The following is a 20,046-nucleotide window of genomic DNA, read 5'->3' as shown; positions in this document are numbered from 1 at the left end:
CACCTTAAACCCCTTATGATCTTCGAATATGCGACTGTTGCAAGAATTGGGATATTTTATTTATTTTAAAAGCAATTACTTCTAACCTTTTACAGCTGACTACGTAATATAGCTGCTTTAGAAACTAGTAACCAGAAAGTTTATGTTGCCATAAATATTTTTGTAATTTAATCCGCTTTGTGACAAAATATTTCGCCGTGTTTCCACCATGCGCGCAGGCCCACCAGCGGCCGAGCGGTAAAGTCGCTGAACACTGGTAGTTCGGTCCGAGGTTCGAATCCCGCGAACGGGCTGGCTGCATGGGCTTTTTCGTGGTTTTCCCCATGTGTAACGTGTACACGAGCCAGTTTCCCTTAGAAAGTCCTCCACGAAGGCATCCCTCCTCTTAGGCAGATAGCCCTCGTGTGCTTTGCCATAATTAAATACATCAACACCACCATGCGCGCATGATATTTTAAAAATGGCTAACGATACATACTTGAAATTAGATGGAGTTCTTTATATGGGCACTATTTTCTAACTGAACCAAAAATCTGATGAATATTTTAATACTGAAAAATTTTATGGACGAAAACATTACAGATTTTTTTAATAAAATACATTTTATAAACTCAAAATAAAATAAAAATTTAACATGAAATTTTTAGAATTTTAGGTTCACAAAAGTTTCCAAATGTTATAAAAGTTATATATTAAATATGGAATTAAATTATGCAACAGAATGTTTTAAACTGTGCACGCAAGATGGAAACATGACGAAAACTTTTGTCACAAAGCGGATTAAATTATAAAAATATTTCTGGCAACACAAACTTTCTGATTACTATTTCAAGTTGGAAGTAATTGCTTTTAAAATAAATAAGTTATCCCAATTCTTGCAACATATTCGAAGATCTTGCGGGTTTTAAGGTGTATGAGTCCCCTTAAAGGAAAATTTTTAAAGGAATCACGGAATTTTATTCTTTGCACCATCGGATCTTGAGGTGAAAATAATTTTTTGTTGTTTTGTCTGTAACTGTTAAATTAAAGAACGAAGTAAATCTCATCACTGAGGAAGTAAGCTTAACGATTCCGGAAAACGTGAAATTTGTTGAATTAAAAAATCTAGCAGAGTATAGTAACATTTTCAAAACTGATAATGAATTAGCAAAAAATGTACTAAATACAACTAATTATAGATGGCAATACAATAACCGATTTTTTTCAAAATTCGATTCAGATTCTTTTTTTAATTTAATGTTGAAACGATTTTTCTGATTTTTTGGCGATATCACTGCATTTTTTCGTTCATTTGATGTAAATAATTTCTGGAAGTAAAGAAGTGAATATTCATTGTTGAAAATTATTTTTCAATTGATTGTTTTAACACCCTTTAACAACTGAGTAACTTAATTGATAACGTGACTAAAAAGATGAGAAATATTAAATATATATATAAGAGGCTTTTATTTAAAATGGATTAAATCATTCGTAAACTACAAGTAGAGAAATAATTTATGGTACTCTTTGAAAGGAACAGGCGATTAAATAATTTCCTTTACACAATTCATATATCATGAATAATAAAACGAAAGCTTTATAACGAACCTTTATAACGAAAGCTAATAATTGAAATTACATCATCAAAATTCTATGTCATTAACTGCATACGGTTATCAAGGGTTTTTATTATAGGTGATAAAAAATTGTAGATGAATTTTGTAAAGAGGATGATTTAATCTTTTTCCTATCCAACTGTGTGATTTTCCCATTTTTGTGTTCTTTGCAACAAAGAATTGTTTTATTCTTTCTTCAACCATTATAGAAATAAACCGGTAAATTCGCTTCACATTTTGAGTAAGAATATACGATTTAGTAAATTTAGCGATTAATTAGCGATTTAGTAGCAATTTAATTACTGAAATATCATTCATAAAGTTATGAGATAAAAGCGTGTCTTCCGTTCATCTGGTTTTGTTTCTATGATAATATTATAGTACAGATTCATTACTCGGTATGTATTCTAAAGATTTGTAGAACGGATTAAAAAATAAACAATGGGATTACATTTTGCAAGTGATGAGAATACAGGATTTACGAAAAACTTTCCACACATCTTAGTCAAAGAATTCATTGTTAAACTATAGGTAACAATGATTAGCAATTCGAGAGAATACTTCATTTTTTACTATAGCTTTTCGTAGCTAAAATCATCCAAAAAATAAATAAATATAAAAAACGTCGATAAATAAGAAAATAAAGTTTCTTGAGCACCTATACGGTGTCCTTTAGCTAGTACTTTTTGATGTGATTGATGACATAATGTCGCAGGTTCTGCTTTATATACTGTCTACCAATAAGTATTTCGACACCCATGAAAATGTCGATATCTGCGGTCCTGATATACGTCACGCAGGTAAATATCGTGTAGAAAACTACGTTGGCATTAGTGGCCTGCAAGATGCCACGAAATGCAATGCTATCTAATTCCGAGAAAGTCGGAATAGTCGGGATCACAGAAATGGCCGATTCTTAAGGGGCATATCTAGCGAGCTCAATTACTCAAAATCGATAGTTGTCCATGTCATTCAGAAATGAAAGGTGAACGGTGATTGTTGGAATGTGTCCCGAGTCGGCAGACCCACGAACCTGAGAGATAGACACCGACGGGTGCTGTCCACAGAAATTCGGAAGAACCGCATTCAATTGATGGCCCACATACTCCAGGAGTTTCAACAGGCACCCGGGAGTGTTCCTGACGTATGCTATTCATCTATGAATAGCATACGTAAGGAAGTACATCTGCTTAGGTATCATGGTCGAGCTGCTGCCCATAAGCCTTTGATCACAAAATCCAACCGCGCTGCTCAGTTTATGTGGTTCAAAGCACGTCGACAGTGGCCCATAGATCAGTGGGAACGGATTCTCTGGAGCGAGGAATGAAGGTTTACCATATACCGTTCGAAAGGCAGGATCTGGGTCTAGCATCTGTCTGGAGAATGTCTCCTACTGGAATGCATTGTGCCCAAATTAAAGTTGGGCGGATGTGCAATTATGGTCTGGGAGTTTTCTCCTAATATGAACTGGGACTCTTGGTCCAAATTCATTAGTAAGCTCAAAGACGAAGCCTATTGCACTATTTTGATTGCAGAGTGCTTCCTACGTTGTTTCTGTTTTAAGAGTTGGCCCCATGTTACTTTCAAGAGAGCAACGCCAGCTGTTATGTTGCGAGGGTGGGTTGGTACGGAGACAATGTGGTTAATCAAATGAACTGCTCTGCCTACAGCCCAGACCTGAATTCTATCGTGAGCACTTGGGGCGAGTTGGATCGCCAAATTAAAAGGTGAGACAATTTGTCTTCTCCAAACTAAGTGGAAGAAAATACCAATAGCATTCATACAAAGACTTGTAGAAGCCATGCCCCGGAAGGTTGCGGTTGTAAATGCCGCTTATGGAGACTACCAACTATTAAACATGAATAAATTTTGTTTTTCTTTTCTATCACAGGTATCCAAATACCTGTTGGTAGATAGTGTTATGAGCTATTGACGTCAGTATATAATACATACTGACGTCAAAGGCTTATAACAAATTAAATACTTCCACAAGATATTACACCTGAGTTTGAGGCTGCTAAATAACAAAATCTCCTAGCCTGGATGTCTACACTGCTCCTGTTCTCAACATTCTTCTCAGAATATATCAGATTTGAGTAATCCAGGTATCTTGAAATGATATTTTTTCTTTTCCAAAGAGGTGTTTCCACATGTGAAGGTGATATTGAAATTTAAGGAAAGATAAATCAAATTTAAAGAAGCCCCTAAAATTCTGTACGATATTACTGCAGAAATATTTTTGACAACTTCAAAATATTTCCGAGTTTAGTTTACGCCTATTTTAGAACTTAATTTTTAGAGTTTTCTATTATGCGACTGAGAGTTAGCCATAAATATACAATAATCATCAATTTTTCCGTACCATCGAACTACTCCATCAGGCACCTTTAACGTGCAAAATCTTCTATTAGAAATGCAAACGCCGCCAAGATATTATAGTCGTTAGTGAATCTGACTGCGATCCCGATGGGCCCAGGATCGAATCCCTGAGAAAACATGGATGTTTCTACGCGTGTATCTATACGGCAAGGAGCCATTCTACATGGCAAGTCGAAAGTGGTATCAAAACCTAGAACTAGATAGATTTAAGAATCTAGATATATTAAAAAAAGACATAAAAGTTTAAAAAAGACACTCGAAGAAAAAACTAGACATGAATGTTTGAAAGGACAAAAGATCTTCACATGAAAAAATTCCTATATAATCGATTAGAGTAAGCTCGTAAATGCTGTTCCAGCCTGAATAAATCTGCGGACGCGAAGTTCCTGCTCATTGACAATGTGGAAAATCAATGACGTCTCCGCGTAGTCAGAAATAGACCGTTTGGAGCCATGAAATTACAAGGAACCCAAACTGAAGATTCAGACCTGAGATCTATGATGAAAGTTAAGGAAACTTCCAATGTAATGGCAAGGTTTTGGACTACTACTGATGGAAAATTCACAAAGAAATCAACATTAGGTAGTGGCTAATTTTTATTATAGCTTCATTTTACTTAACATTCTTGCAGAATTTTCGAGTGTTTTCTGCCATTGTTGTTTTCGAATTTTCCCTTGAATTTTCAGAATTTGTTTCAGATTAAAGAATAATTATCCGGTAGTATCTTTAGTAATCCTAGAATTATCAAAAGATTGCTTAGGAGCTTCAACAAATCAAATTTTCTTTCCCATCAGATTGTTTAGCCAGTGATTCCAAAACCTCCTAGCGGATTATTTTTTAATATCCTTTCCTAGCTACGTTTTCATGCCAGTGCCTTTAGCGATATATAAAAGCTGATAATACGACTTAATTTGTGTAAACTAATTCGCTTTTTTGGGCAATTAATGGAATCGTGAAGTTCTCAAATAATTGTCTCATCCTCTATGTCTAAAGCATTTCAGGAATGTAGCGAATGCATGAGAAAACTGAAAGAAAATAAGCTTTAAAGGTCTGAGAAAAGAGAAAAATATTTTACGCTTCATGTTGCTATGTCTAGCAACTTAATCATCCTAAAAAATTATTCCGCTTTCATCCTATTTAAATTGGGACATATTTTTTCCCCTCGGCTACTTAGGTATAGAATTTAAAATCCGTATGGTTGCGCTGAAGCATGTATGTTATGTTATTTTCATTAAACAGAGTTTATTTTATTTATTATTTTTCTGTTTACGTAGAAATCGCTTGTGTTCCTTAACAAGTGTTAAGTGTTTTTAACAATAGTTTACTATTACAATTGCTGTGGTTGGTGAAAATGCACTTGATGTTGATTTGTAAAGTTATTTTTAATAATATTTCATGCAATATATAATTATTTATTACTAACTAGGAAAAGATGTTTGTATGAGCGTTAATTTAAGTTTTAAAATATTCTTTGCAAAGAGCTACATTCATAGGACAAAAAGGACATCTAACGCAAGGTCATTTTTCAGGGTAAATCTGCATACAATGCCAAAAAGGTAGTTGTTGCATAATAATTCTGTAAGTTTTATAATTCAAGAGTTGAATTTCATTGTTCAGCGAAAATTCCTCACGAGATCTGACTTTCACTGGGCTTAAAAACTGATTGATATTTAATCATGCCTCACGCAATGGATTATCCCACAGAGAGTGGAAGTTGCTCTATGTATTTAAAATGTTGATAATTTTTGTGATAGTTAATTTGATTAGTGGTATTATTTCATGACATAAAATGCTGCTTTTTTAATACGTATACATGCATGACGATTAATTATACGGTACTTATTAAATCTATCGCTAATACATCCAGAACAAACATTGAACATATTCGCTTAAAAAAATGCAAATGTGATTTCTCTGTATTTGAATGCAGTGCAGGATTAAATACTAGACAGTATCCATGAAAATTCGATTCAGTGGTTTATATAACAATTTTGCACCTTAACTTTAATATACAGTATTAAATTTCTGTATGAACTTTTCTATTTTAACCGAGTGAAGTATATATTATCATAAAGAAAAGCTTTAGATTATATTCACGTACACTTCCAACCATCTCTGTCTCCAACATTAAGAAGCTTTCTAGCAAATACACTGTTCAATTAATAACTTTGTTGCCAGATAAGAAGAAAAACTTCCAAACAATGTGTTTATTAATGGCTCAGCTGAAAAGAAATATATTATTATAACTTCAACGTTAAGTAAGGATGCTTATTTTAGAGTTTGAACTTAAAGCACCCCCATTATTAAAACTTAGTAGATCTTGGCGCATTTATGTCGTATTTTGATTATAAAGTCAATCAGAGAGACAATTTTGGAGTCTATCATAATGGTCAGATAATCATATATGAGATAGAAAAGTAATCACCTATCTCCATTCCCATATAGTACTTCCAATGCCTACGGTCTCTTGGCATGAATGAAACTCAAATCTATTTTCATGAATAATTGCAGAAAATTATAGAACATAAAAGCATAAAATTTAATAATAATAAATAAATTCATTTATTTTTAAATACAAATTAAACTTACACACTAATAACGCGAGGTTAGTTAATTTTACATTATTTTATTATGAAAATATATTTTAATTTCGCTTTTAATAAGAAGGAAATTTTCCATATACCATCTCCAAGGAACACAAATTCAATATGGTTTTAAATTTTTTTCATTCATATATATATTTTTTTTTTTTTCATTCATGGTTTTAAATTGAATGTGTGTTCCTTGGAGATGGTATATGGAAAGTGTTTTTATTATAAACTATTAGGAATTATTAGTTTATTACTTTGCAGCTTTAGCGCAAGTTATAGGCTTTTTAATTTACTTTAAATTACTTTATAATTTTGCTTTATATTTTTATGCAAATGAAAGAGAAGAGGGGGAAATCAGTATAGATTTATATTAACTTATGTGAAAATTAGAACTGTGGAAAATCGTTCCATTAATATAAAACATGCTCTATTTGACATGAAGGAAATGGAACATCATTTTAAAATATTGAGGGTATTCTGATACCTCAATTAACAAAATACAAGCATTTTTTTTTTTAATTCCAGCGTATTTTCTGCTTCACAACTGTACAGAGAAATGCAATAATACCAGCATAGCTTTGAAGAAAGATGATAAAGATTAAAAAGATTATATAGCACACATGAATAAAATGAAAGATAATTTTTTAATTAATTATATTACAGATACACCATTTCTTCGGTTCGCATGACAATATTTAACATTGCATCCATCTTCCTCAGTAGTTCTCATCCTGTTTTGCTTCATGCACCTCTTTCACCATTGTTAATAAATAAATAACCCCTTTTTACCAAAACTAGAAAAATACGTGTACATTTATTTAGATTTAGATTATTTTTAATGTGTTTTTGTATATTAAACAACCAAGTGTAGAAAATGTTAAATACCAAAAACTAAACAGAATTTTTTAAAAAAATTCCTAAACTAAAACTAAATACTTAAAAGTTAAATAAAAGGCTAACCGCATCCCCCCTGAAACTATGACCTCCCCCAAAAGGAGGAATTCTCCTCTGTTTTAGAACCCCTGATCTAACAGCAATATATGCATACCTGCGCTTTTTATCAAACAAAAATAAATAAGAACAAGAAATAATGGTTAGCTCAGTATGCAAAATGACTGCTTATTATATTTAAGATTTTTTTTATTTCTTTATCTATACTAATAATGTATGTTTATGGGGGGAAAATTATTCCCCCCCGGCCTCCTGTTAGATATGCATCGAATTTATCATTAAAAAATTCAATATACTATAAAAACATCATTAGACTGAAAGATATTGTTTCAGCTTCATGGGAAATCTAATTTACCAATTGAATAAGTTTCCGGGTAAATTTAGAAGAAAGTGTCACAAAACACCTTTTTTCTTCTACTAAAATTATCCAGAAATTTTATGCAACGAGTCACTCGAAATTCTTTAAAGTTTTCCATGTATATATGAATTCTAAGTTTACCATTGGGTGCTTTTTTATAAATTTTTATAAATTTGTTTATGCCTAGATCTGCCCTTTTAGAACATAATAACGTGCAACTCATAACTTTCTTTTCTTATCGATATATATAATATTATAGACAATAGTAAGAAATTCAGAACCAACCCACAAAGACATGAAAGAAATGAAATTTAAAACCAGTTCCGATTAAAAAATTATTAAACAAAGCAAATAAAAACGAATGATATCTATAGTAATTCTTATTTATTCAAGATTCGTCTGTAGTTCGATATAAACAATATGATTTTATAAAGAACTAAAAACGGAAGATTTATACATGAAATGTATACAAAATATATAGTTATACTATTGATATAAAAAAAGTAATGGAAAAAAATTCTAAAATTTCCCATTCCATGACACTCATCTGTATAGGATAAGTGTCATTAACGGAAAAAAAAAAAAAAAAAAAAAAAAAAAAATTATTTTATATTTAATTTGAGTATAAATGCACAAAAAAATCGAAATTTTATATTTAAAATGAAAAAGTACTTATAATACACAAAAAAATATCTATACAAGTAAAGACATTCCATGCGTTAAGCAAGTTATTCTTTCTTTGCATTACTAGAATATCAGCAGGTGTTTCACATCAGCAGGTCAAAAAGCAGCAAGTGCTTTAATCTATTTTTGTGGGACTTAATTGTTTTAGGAAATACTTTATTGCTCGACGTCTAATTTCTCTTATACATATTACTGCAATAATGCTCCAAAAGTCCGTACATAGAGGTGTATAATTCAAAGATGACTTTGTAAAAGTTACAAAATCTTAACTCACCCATGCTTTCCTAGACAAGTTTCCTTTTTATTTCAGCAAATAAATTAAGCCATTTCTTAATCATGGACTGATCCTTCATACGTAGTTTGATAATCCTATCATATATAAATCCTTGCCACACCTTCCTTCAATCTAACAACTGCACACCTTTATCACCTGTAATACACAGTACCTGGGTCAAGCTAGCGTTGTTGATTCGTAGTATTTATTCGAAGTGAAACAAACGCCATGATGGCGCCATCTATAGCCTATTTCAAGAACTAAAATGGGATCTCTGCCATTTAATTATGAATGGAATATTAAAAAGTTAAATTTTCTGACTAATGATTTTCATCTTATAATTTCCTCTCAGAGGATCATGATGGAAGATATTTTGTTAATGATGAACTTGTATTAATCCTTAAATAAAAACTAAAGAAATTTTATTTTGTATAATAATTTAACATAATAATGCAGATTTTCTCCATTTTACGAAGGTCCTCTTAAATCTTTTACAAGCTGAAATTGTTATGAAGAGAAAACGCGCAGGGCCGGATTTATGTATAAGGTACACAAGCTATAGCTTAGGGCCCCCAAGATTGGGGTGCCCCCAAAAAATTTAAATATAGTGTACCACTTAAAGTAAAAATTATGTGATTAGATAAAGCAACAACCTTGTGTTTGCCATAATTAGTTAAGACTCGTGCAATTTCAAGGGCAAATAGACATAGGCCTCTCTTCATCAGTAGCAGAGAAATCTGCAAATTAATTAAAATCTGAGTCTTAATGAATTGAAATATGCCCAAACTCAATATGCGCGTTTGTCTTCTCCCTTTGCATGGTAATGCTTGTTACATGATAACGTTCATGGATTGCGGCGAAACATTTGAAACTTATCTGCCTAAGAGCAGGGAAAGTTTTCCAAATGAAAATTAATTCGCATTTACGTATGGAAATCCAGAACACAGCCTTTTTCGCCGTGCCTGAAGCTAACTACCAGTGTTCGGTGATCTTTCGACTCGCCCACTGGTGGTTAACTGCATAATAAGCACCCAGTTCAAATAAGCAAAATTAATATATAGTGTAGTTTAGTATTCTAAATGTAGGAGACAGTAATTCCATTCTCTTAATAATTTACTAATTAATTTAGGAGACAGTAATGAGTGATGATGATACCTAAAGCTAAGATATTGAAGATTAGGTAGTGGAAAATGCAGGAAAGTGGGCGGTCAGGATGTCAATTTGCCCGACAGCAAATGTCAGCCGCCTTATATATCATACCTTAATAACAATATCTTAAAAATACTAATGAACTTTTAGTAAATTGATAATGTAATAGAAAAACTGTATTTTCAATATCATTACTGTACGCAACTAAAATTTACTCCGCATTACTTTGTTAATACAATTCTGAAAAGAATTACTGTGCTTTGCCTATGACTGATTGATCTTTGGCGTATTATACTGTCTATAGTATGATAATACACATAGTTTTCTGAAGCCTGAAATATTATTTATTGCTTTAAAATTTTCATATTCGTTATTGAAATTTAAAACTAAGAAACGGCAATTATAAAGAGTGAAGATGCAATAGTTAATTTGTTTGTCAGACTTTTATGATAGTTCAATGGCTTTTAAGCTTATTTTCATCTGTTATATCAATTCATTGTTTGTTTGCGAGAATTTTCAATTTGGATATAATATTGATGAGTTAAGTCGTTTTCATAAAATTTAAGAGTTCTCTAACATTTAAAATACCAGAGTTTAATTTATCTGCGTGAACATTATTGTAGATCGTAAGTTCCCGACAGGCATCGATCCCCAAACGGTCGGTATTGACGCCCTGGGGATTGATAAAATTTTAAAGGGGGTTAGTGGTGATCAAGGGGTCAATAGGCACACCCACAATTGATGGGCATAACTAAAATCCCATTGATTATAAAATATTTATAAATAAAATTTATAATTGAGAAAATATATTATCAAGTATTTTCTCCCTGTTTTCAGCATGCCTTCATGGTATAACGGTACCACTCTCGGTGCGTATTCTAGAGGTCCAGGCTCGAGAGTCCTAGCGAGGGCATTGTTCATTTTTCATGTACTCCTGCTTCAAACTAACCTAATCACTCTACAGTAGGGTCCGAACTAAAAACGTGGTGAGCGATAATTCGTCACCACAAGGATTTGGTCTACCTAATCTCCAGCCCCCCTTTAATAGGAGGGTCTATAAGGTATTTTCTCTCTTTTTCCAGCATGCCTTTGTGGGTAACAGTAGCACACTTGGCCAGTGCCTCCTAAATGGCACAGTGCCTCCTAGATGGCACAGTGCCTCCTAGATGGCATAGTGCCTCCTAGATGGCACTGACTAAGAGGCACTGACTTGACGCGTGTTCGAGAGGTCCAGGTTCGATTTCCGGCGAGGGCATTGCTCATTTCTTATGTCTTCTGCTTCAAAAAAAATCTAATGCCTCTGCAAAATATACTAAAATTAATTCATATATTTTAAACATCAATATTGTTTTAAATATATAATTTCTTTAAGTAGTAAGCGCAATGTAAAATAATAAAATACAAATGGGAAATATTTAGGAAGAGCTTAGTATTATTTTGAAGCTATGCATCAAAACATTAAATACTGTCAAAACTATTGGCTTTCAACAACCGTCTTTTTGCTAAACCATTTGACCAGAATGATGAAGGTTACAACAGTTTACTTCTTCGCCTACAGGTATACTGGTTCACCAAGGGTAACTATTTGTAGGGTTGTAGGGTTTCGTAAACATTTTTAATTCCGTGATAGAATTTTTTCTCGAACTTAACAATTGCATGGCGATACAATTAATAAAACTCAGAAAACATACATTCTATTTAACTAATGTTTATTCATTATTCAAGGGTACACAAAACAAACTGGAATTTATATTGACACTGAATCGAAAAGAGTTTTATAAAGAAAAGAATTTATACCTTAATGCGATTATCCATTATTGAAAAGGACTGCATTTCCTCAGAAGATATAATGCTATATACAAGCTACTTGCAAAAGTTAAAAGAAGAATTTAATGTTCGTTTAGAAGATACTGAAAATTTGAATATGAAACCTTAGATCTTAGAACTACTGAACTGCGCTACATCTGATCTGGATATTATGATGCAGGAGGAGTTGATGCATTGAAGGAGGATGTTCAAACCTAAGTCGTATTCAAAACACATAATTACGCTGTCTTGGAATTTAACGGGACATATATGTCCCACTAAAAGTTTTAAAATTATAGCTGGGATAGAGAGTACTTAGAATCTCCTGAATGTTGGGGATCATCTTCCAATAGTTGGAAAATCAAGACACCGCTATGTGCACAAATGAACATAGAGAAAAGAGCTAGTATACGAGTTGCCCAAGTATCGGTTGTTTAACCCAAGTTGGGTTACGCAAAGAATGCTTTTTTTTCTATACTATTCGATGCATATCTATTTCATGTAATAAAGTTTTCCAGAACAATAGGTATGTTTAGAGTAAGTCGATCGCTACATATGGGGCATATGTATCCCGCCATTAACTACGGCTGGGACATAGGAAATGAAAACCATTTGTCAAAAAAATCCCAAATGCTAAATTTATCTTATTCATGACCTATCCTGTTGACTTTTAAAAGAAAAAGGGATAATTTTTTAATTCGTGATCAAAGGGTTAAAAAGACATCCGAGAGAAATATCCCAAAATACAAGTTGTTACTGAACCAATATTATTGACTTCCCCCACCTAGTAGAAGCAAAGACATTAGGTATTTTTTAAAGCAGGAGAGATGAAAAAGAGCAGTGCCGTCGCCGGAACTCGAACCACGGACCTCTCGAATACGCGCCGAGAGTGCTGACCACTACACCTCGAAGGCGTGCTAAGAAGGTGGAAGCAATACCATATAAAGTTAAGAAATTTTATGCCAAATATTTTTTAAACTTTCGTTAGTACATCAAACGCAGGCAGCATATTAATTAAAATCGAACTTTTGTGCAATCAGAATCGGTGTTTCGGCCACCAGAGCTCTCTGCCTGTCTGTGAGATATTATTTCGCAATGCGCTGATTGTATGCGCAGCTCGCATTTTGTCCTTGCATTCTTGCAAACGCTATTTGTAACTCTCTCGTGTTACTTTGTGCTGTGTGTTGTGTTCGAAAGTTCAAACTGCCGAATAAAGGTTAATTTACAGTCCACTCGCATTGATGTATTCTTAGGTTTATTAATTTAAAGCTAAGATACCGCTATGCTACATTATTCTGTTCCGTCCTACGCCGGAGATTCGAGAAAAACCCGCGCTTGTGAATAAGAATTCTATGTGTAAGTAATAGTGTTACTTTCGGTTTAGAATCCTCAAGAGTTTCGCAATAGATACAGTGTACGAGGTGAGTGAAATAGTTAACGCATTTTAATTGCATTTGACATTTCGTTATTGCTACTTTATTGTGATTAAAGTATTAGTAAAATCGAGAATTTAGAATATGTTCAAAATGTCAGATATAGAAAAAAAACGAAAGAAAATTTCGAAGTTACCGAAATTATCTTTGCCCACATTTAGTGGAAATTTAACAGAATGGATAACATTTAAAGATTTATTTAACGCTAGTGTTCGCAACAATCCAAATCTATCTGGAGCTCAAAAATTACAATATTTAAAGAGTTCTTTGAAAAATGATGCTTATCGCATTATTCAGTCAATTCCCATAGCTGATCAAAATTTCAGTATTGCTTGGAATTTACTAGAAGAGAGATTTTCTAATAAAAGGGAACAGATATTTGCTTTTATTAAAAGAATTCTTAACGTTTCACAAATACAAACGGAATCTGCATCCTCGATATTAAATTTAGTAGATAATGTAAACGAAATAACTCTCTCATCGGAAATTATTAGATCAAAGAGTAGATTATTTTAGTGATACTTTGTTGATGTATATTATTTTGCAAAAACTTGATGTTTCGACAAAGTTGTGGTGGGAGCGTCAATTAAAAAAGACGAAATACCAAAGTTGAATGACTTGGTAGAATTTTTGAATAATTACGCTAGAACATTACAGAACAGTAAACCTTTAATTAGTAAAATGCATAAATCAGATAAACCAGTGTATAATAGGGTTACTTCTCTGATTACTAATTCTACCTGGTTATTTTCTAAAGAAGATCATTTTTTATACAGGTTGTTTTGCACAGGCACTACACTATAATTCAATAAACTCAGGAACAATGGACTGTATTATATCTCACTTTAATTCTCATTAATTTACATAGTTCATGGCCACTCGAAGCCACGAATTCTCTCACACGCTCTTAGCTCACAATCTCATGTCACAAACTCCAAGAGCTCAAGGCGCATGCGCCGACGCTAGTAATGAAATGCGCGCGCAGGCGCAACATACCGCCCGCCTTGACATGATGTAATCATTCAAAATTAGATCTTACAATAAAAAATTACACAGAGTGACAATACGAAATACAGGTGAATAATTGTAAACATCAAATAATAACATCAACAAAATCAAACTACTATAATAAAAAAATACAATAATTAATTACAAACATACTTTTTGTTTAATTTGGCATAGGTAAAAGACAAATTTTATTAATTGATCGCTTAAAAATACCTCCTTTCGTTTTCACTGAAACTAATCTAACCTTATTGTCTTTACCTAAGAATATCTCTACAATTCTGCCAAGAGGCCAGTTACATACAGGAACATTATCAGTCTTTAAAATTACCATACTTCCAACCTTGACATTGTCTTTTTCAAAGAACCATTTAGTTCTTCCTTGCATTGCACTCAAATAGTTATTTCTCCAATACTTCCAAATTGTTTGTACTATTTTAGTCAATTTTTGCCAGCTCTTTAATCTATTATCGTTAACGTTTAAAATATTAGGTTCTGCAATAGCCGTGATAGGTCTGCCTATCAGGAAGTGGCCTGGTGTCAAGATATCAAAATCCTCTGGTTCGGATGATAAAGGTTGCAAGGGCCTAGAATTCAAAATGCCTTCAATTTGAGCAATTACTGTAAGAAACTCCTCATAGGTTAGTTTCAAATTGCCTACAACGCGTTTCAAATGAAACTTAACAGATTTGACACCTGCCTCCCAAAGACCTCCATGATTGGGAGCTCTAGTGGGAATGAACGACCAATCAATACTCTCACTCGATAAATAATTACCTAATTTATCATCTGGTTTACTGACTAGCCTATTCAATTTCTTTAATTCTGCGTTACTACCAACAAAATTGGTTGCGTTATTTGAAAATATGCGTGCACACTTGCCTCTCCTGCTGAAAAAACGCTTTAAGGTTGCAATAAATGTTTGACTAGACAGGTCTGTTACCAACTCAAGATGACAAGCTTTGGTAACAAAACAAACGAAAATGCACACATACACCTTGTTAAGGCGAACCTTTCTCTGATGTGGGTATTTTATAAAATAAGGACCAAAAAAATCAACTCCAACACAATTGAATGGAAAATTCGGGCTGACTCTTTCTTGAGTGAGTTGACCCATAAGTTGTTGACAGGGCACTGGTTTTGCTTTGAAACATACGACACACTCATGTACTATTTTTTTACAAGTGTTGCGCCCGTTTAAGGGCCAAAACCCTTGTCTAACAATAGACAGTAAGCCTTGTGGACTAATATGCATGTATTTCTTATGAAACATCACAATAATTAGATTAGTCAACTTAAGATTCTTTGGTAAGATTATAGGAAATTTTCTATCAAAATTCAACTTACAATTAGCTAATCTGCCTCCAACTCTTAAAATTCCATATTGATCTAAAAATGGAAAAACACTTCTTACCTTGCTATCTGGAGGTACCTTACCCTCCTTTTCAAGGCTTGAGATTTCTTTTTTAAATTCACTATCTTGAATTAGCTTAATCAGTTTAAGTTCAGCTAATTTTAATCCTGAGCTCTGAAGAGGACCTGAAACCTTATCCTTCCCCTTGCAGTTGTTTACAAACCTAAAAATAAAACTTAAAACACGAATAATTTTAGTGTAATTGTTACTTAAATTTAAGAAATCCTCAATGAAAGGGTTGTAAGGATCTTAAGTTTTACTAACGTTTATTTTATTTTAAATCTTTACTATCACTTCTTATTTTCTACTTCCGGCCAGAATTATAAGCGTTAAGGTTTTTATGCAAAGTTTGTCTGGCGAACGCCAAGTATTTAAGTTGTGGCTTTTTGCCAAGAGAGAGAGAGGAAGCAGTGAGTCGAAGCAGGCCGCTTACCTTAGAAGTTACGCAGTTGCTGTTTGCCTTCCAGGCCAGAGGTTTTAATCCTCTTGATAAATTTAAACGTATTGTACTGTTCACAGTTCTCTGTACTACATACGCCTCCTGTTAATATAAGGCCAATCTTCCACGTTTATTATTCTAAAGTTAAATTAGAGTTTAGTTTTATTTTTATACTTTTACGTTTTTGACCCCAAGTAGCGGGTCGGTGTATTCCGAAGTACGAAAGTCATTATAAATAGAGAAAAATAAAGGGTTTTGTATACCCTTCTTGTGTATCCTGTTTACTTCCCACAGTTTTGAACATAGCTTTAGTAAGCTCTCTGTTCCGAGTCAGGTCCTTGCATGTTCCCGAAGAAGGTTAGAAGGAACATTGAACCTGATAGTGGCGCCCAACGAAGAAGAATAACCATGGCCGAGTTTCAAGAAGAACCTGTGCTGCCTGCAGAAACGGCTCAGAATCCAGAAATGCCAGCTGCCGCCCTGGAAGGATTTGGTTACATCGTCCAGACCATGCGCGCTTCGATGAAACCAGAAGCAACATTTAATGGAAACTCACCGGTAACCAGTTTTTTGGAAAAATTGGAGGACCACTTCATGATGTATCCCGTGTACGAGTTCCAAAAAGTCACCTTAGCTACCAGTGCTTTGAGGGGCCAAGCGCTTAATTGGTTCAAATGTATAGGCAGAAGTCTCTTGGGTCAAGCAGGAAGTCCCACCTATACTTACGAAAATTTCAAGACTGCCCTACTAAAAGCCTTCCCTGTTGTAAGGGATCGTGCGAAATTAGAAACGGAACTTTTTAGTATATATCAACAAAGAATCGAAAACCTCTCAAGCTTTATTTTAAGAAAAATTCACGTCTTCAAACTCTTGTATGGAAACCGTCCGGATCCTGAAATAATTCAAGTGATTTTGCAGAGGTTATCCCCCCAAGTGCAAGACTTTATTGAATTAAGAAATCCGACTACACTGGAAAAGTTATTTGAGCTAGCAATCCAGTTTGAAAGTAGAAGAACGGCGGACGTCGAAAGAAGACGCCAATATCAACAGCGAAACAAATTTGGTACGCCAAGACTACAGCAAACTCAAGCACACGGCTACGGAGGCAAAGCGAATCAGTGGGCAAGGAAACCCGAGCATTCAAAAACAGCCGGCGAACGTCGACAGTTCAATAGCAACCCAGGAAAAAAGTCTCAAGGCCAGTGGAAAAAGAAGGAAAGCATGGAAACAAAAAAGGATTTAAACTAAAACGGATTTCTGCTGACGGGAGGGTGCGGAAATCCGAATGCCACGAAAACCCCTCTTCCTTCAAGTTAAATACAGTAATGGTGAAAAATTTGACTCTTCCGAAGATTGAAGTGTTGGTGAATAATATCCCAGCCACCGCACTCCTGGATACAGGCGCGCAGTGTTCCTGTGTGGCAGAAGATTTTTTTAGGAAGTATTTTCGCAAATACCGCATATATAATTCGGATAATACGACAGTGTTAGCGGCGCAAGGAGAAAAATGTAAGTGCATAGGTAAAGTACCGTTGTATATCCGTATCAAGGACGAGCAAGTAAAGGTGATGTTTTTTATAGTAAAGAATCTGCAAGCACATATAATTTTAGGAATAGATTTTCTTTCAGAAGCACAAGCAACACTGGATTTTAATGAAGCGTCCCTTAAACTGACAATGAAATCAGTTCGTGCAGAAAAGACTGAACCGCCGATGTTAAAACTTGACCACCTCCCTAATGACGAGCAAGGAAGAATCCGACAAGTGGTAAGTGAATTTTCTTCGTTATTTAGTGATATTCCAGGATTTACTCAGGTTACTAACCATAGTATTGACACTGGAGATTCAATGCCAGTTCGCCACAAAGCATACCGGTATGATAACAATAAAAAAAAATTATAGAATGGCACATCAGCGATATGCTACGTAAAAAGATCATAACGCCCATCTCAAGTAGTTATGCTAGCCCGGTGGTTTTATGTAAGAAAAAATAATGACTATCCATTGACACATCGAAAAAGGTGGAGATTCGCTATTGATTACCGTAAATTAAATTCCATAACTAAATATCCGGTATATCCGTTACCGATCATTGAAGAAATTCTAAGGAACATAACATCAACCAAATACATGACGACTTTAGACTTAACGACTGGTTATTTTCAAATAGGGGTTAGGCCTGAGGACGTGCCTAAGACTGCTTTTATAACCAAGTCTGGCACTTATGCATTTTTGCGTATGCCGTTTGGCCTTTCAGGGGCCCCGGCAACATTTCAGCGATGCATGGACATTGTGTTAAGACCTGTTCTTGGAAAGTCCACATTTATCTATTTAGACGATATCATTATTACTAGTGATAATCTCGACCAACATGTACAGGATTTAAGACAGGTGTTTTCTTTATTAAATGAGGCCGGTCTAAAAGTTAATGTCGAAAAGTGCAAATTTGCAGCCCCTGAATTAAAATATTTAGGTTACAAAATATCTCAAAAAGGAATCGAGACAGACGAATCAAAAATAATCGCTGTACAAAAGTATCCGACTCCAAACACGGCAAAGAAGCTCTCTTCTTTTCTAGGACTTTGTTCATATTATAGGTCCTTTATAAAAGATTTTGCGGCTATCGCTGAGCCATTGTTAAAATTAAAAAGGAAAAAGGCAAGATTCTCGTGGACGGCCGAAGCCAACAGTGCGTTCGAAAAATTAAAACAAGCATTAACGCAAGCCCCTGTGTTGAAATTTCCTGAAAAGGATGAGAATATAGAAATTTAGGCGGATGCTTCGGATTATGCGGTAGGAGCGGTACTTTCGCAAAATCAGCAGCCCGTGGCATTTTTTAGCCGAACTTTAAATCAAACACAAAGAAACTATTCCGCGACCGAGAGAGAGGCACTTGCAGTTCTGTTAGCAGTGCAAAAGTTCCGAGTCTATTTTGGAAAGGCGCCGATAACAGTGTACTCTGATCATGCGGCGGTAACTAGATTGTACTCAGGGAAAAATTTATCCCCAAGGTTAATAAGATGGGCACTCAAGCTGCAAGAATATAATCTGGTAATCAAGCCTACCCCCGGAAAGGAAAATATCGTAGCAGATGCCCTATCAAGAATTAAAATAGATGAACAAGGTAATACCGTAAAGGTGGCAATGCTCACAGCATGTACAATAAATACCCGAGAAACTGTAATAACCGAACTGGGTAAGGATCCTGAGTTTGGAAGCATTTATGAGTATTTAAAGGATCCTGAAAATTTTAGCCACCAAGATATTGTGGCGATAAGAAATAGGGCGGCCCATTACGAACTAATAGATGGTCTATTATTCTATACAAAAACTACGAATTCCAACAACGAATTTCGACCTGTTATCCCAGCTAGTCTTAGATTAAATATCCTGCAGGAGCTCCATGACAGCCCTTTAGCTTCTCATGCTGGTATTCGAAAAACTATCCAACGCGTACGCGAGGCAGTCTACTTTCCTGAACTGCAAAAGTTAACAAGGGCGTATGTCCAGTTCTGCCCAACATGTCAAGCAGTTAATTATATTAATTTCCGCCCGGCCGGGTTTCTAAATAGTATTAAATCCGAAATTCCAAATGAAATAATTGGCATCGATTTATTGGGCCCTTTCCCAAAAAGTCAGTTAAATAAAAGTCGCTATCTCCTTGTTATGGTTGATCATTTTAGTAAATGGACCGAAATTGTTCCCTTAAAACGAGCCTCCGCGAAATTAGTTACTGATTCTATTTTAAATAAATATATTTTAAAATACGGGGCGCCCCTAAAAGTTATATCGGATAATGGTCCTCAATTTGTAAGTAATATATTTGAAGACATGTGCCAAAAACTGGGCATACGTCATTTAAAAATGGTCCCGTATCGGCCGCAATCAAATATAGCGGAACGGGTCAATAGAAATATAGTGAAAATTATCCGTAGTTATGTTAAAAATTTTCATTAAAGCTGGGATAAC

At 34.4% G+C, this 20,046-nt stretch overlaps 1 protein-coding gene across 1 annotated transcript in view; it reads right to left on the bottom strand.

Annotated features, from left to right (window-relative positions):
- Positions 1-9,002, bottom strand: part of LOC118200804 (neuronal membrane glycoprotein M6-a-like) — a 109,916-nt gene extending 100,914 nt beyond the window's left edge. Inside the window, exon 1 of the mRNA XM_035372767.2 lies at positions 8,833-9,002. Within this exon, the coding sequence (XP_035228658.1) occupies positions 8,833-8,836 (4 nt within the window). The 5' untranslated portion in view covers positions 8,837-9,002. The remainder of the gene's footprint in view (positions 1-8,832) is intronic.
- Positions 9,003-20,046: the final 11,044 nt, after the last annotated feature.

The sequence above is a fragment of the Stegodyphus dumicola genome, chromosome 7 (assembly GCF_044657685.1).
Source record: "Stegodyphus dumicola isolate Sdum_Otavi_A_Nest chromosome 7, ASM4465768v1".
Lineage (NCBI taxonomy): Eukaryota > Metazoa > Arthropoda > Arachnida > Araneae > Eresidae > Stegodyphus > Stegodyphus dumicola.
This window is presented reverse-complemented; position numbering and strand designations above follow the sequence as displayed.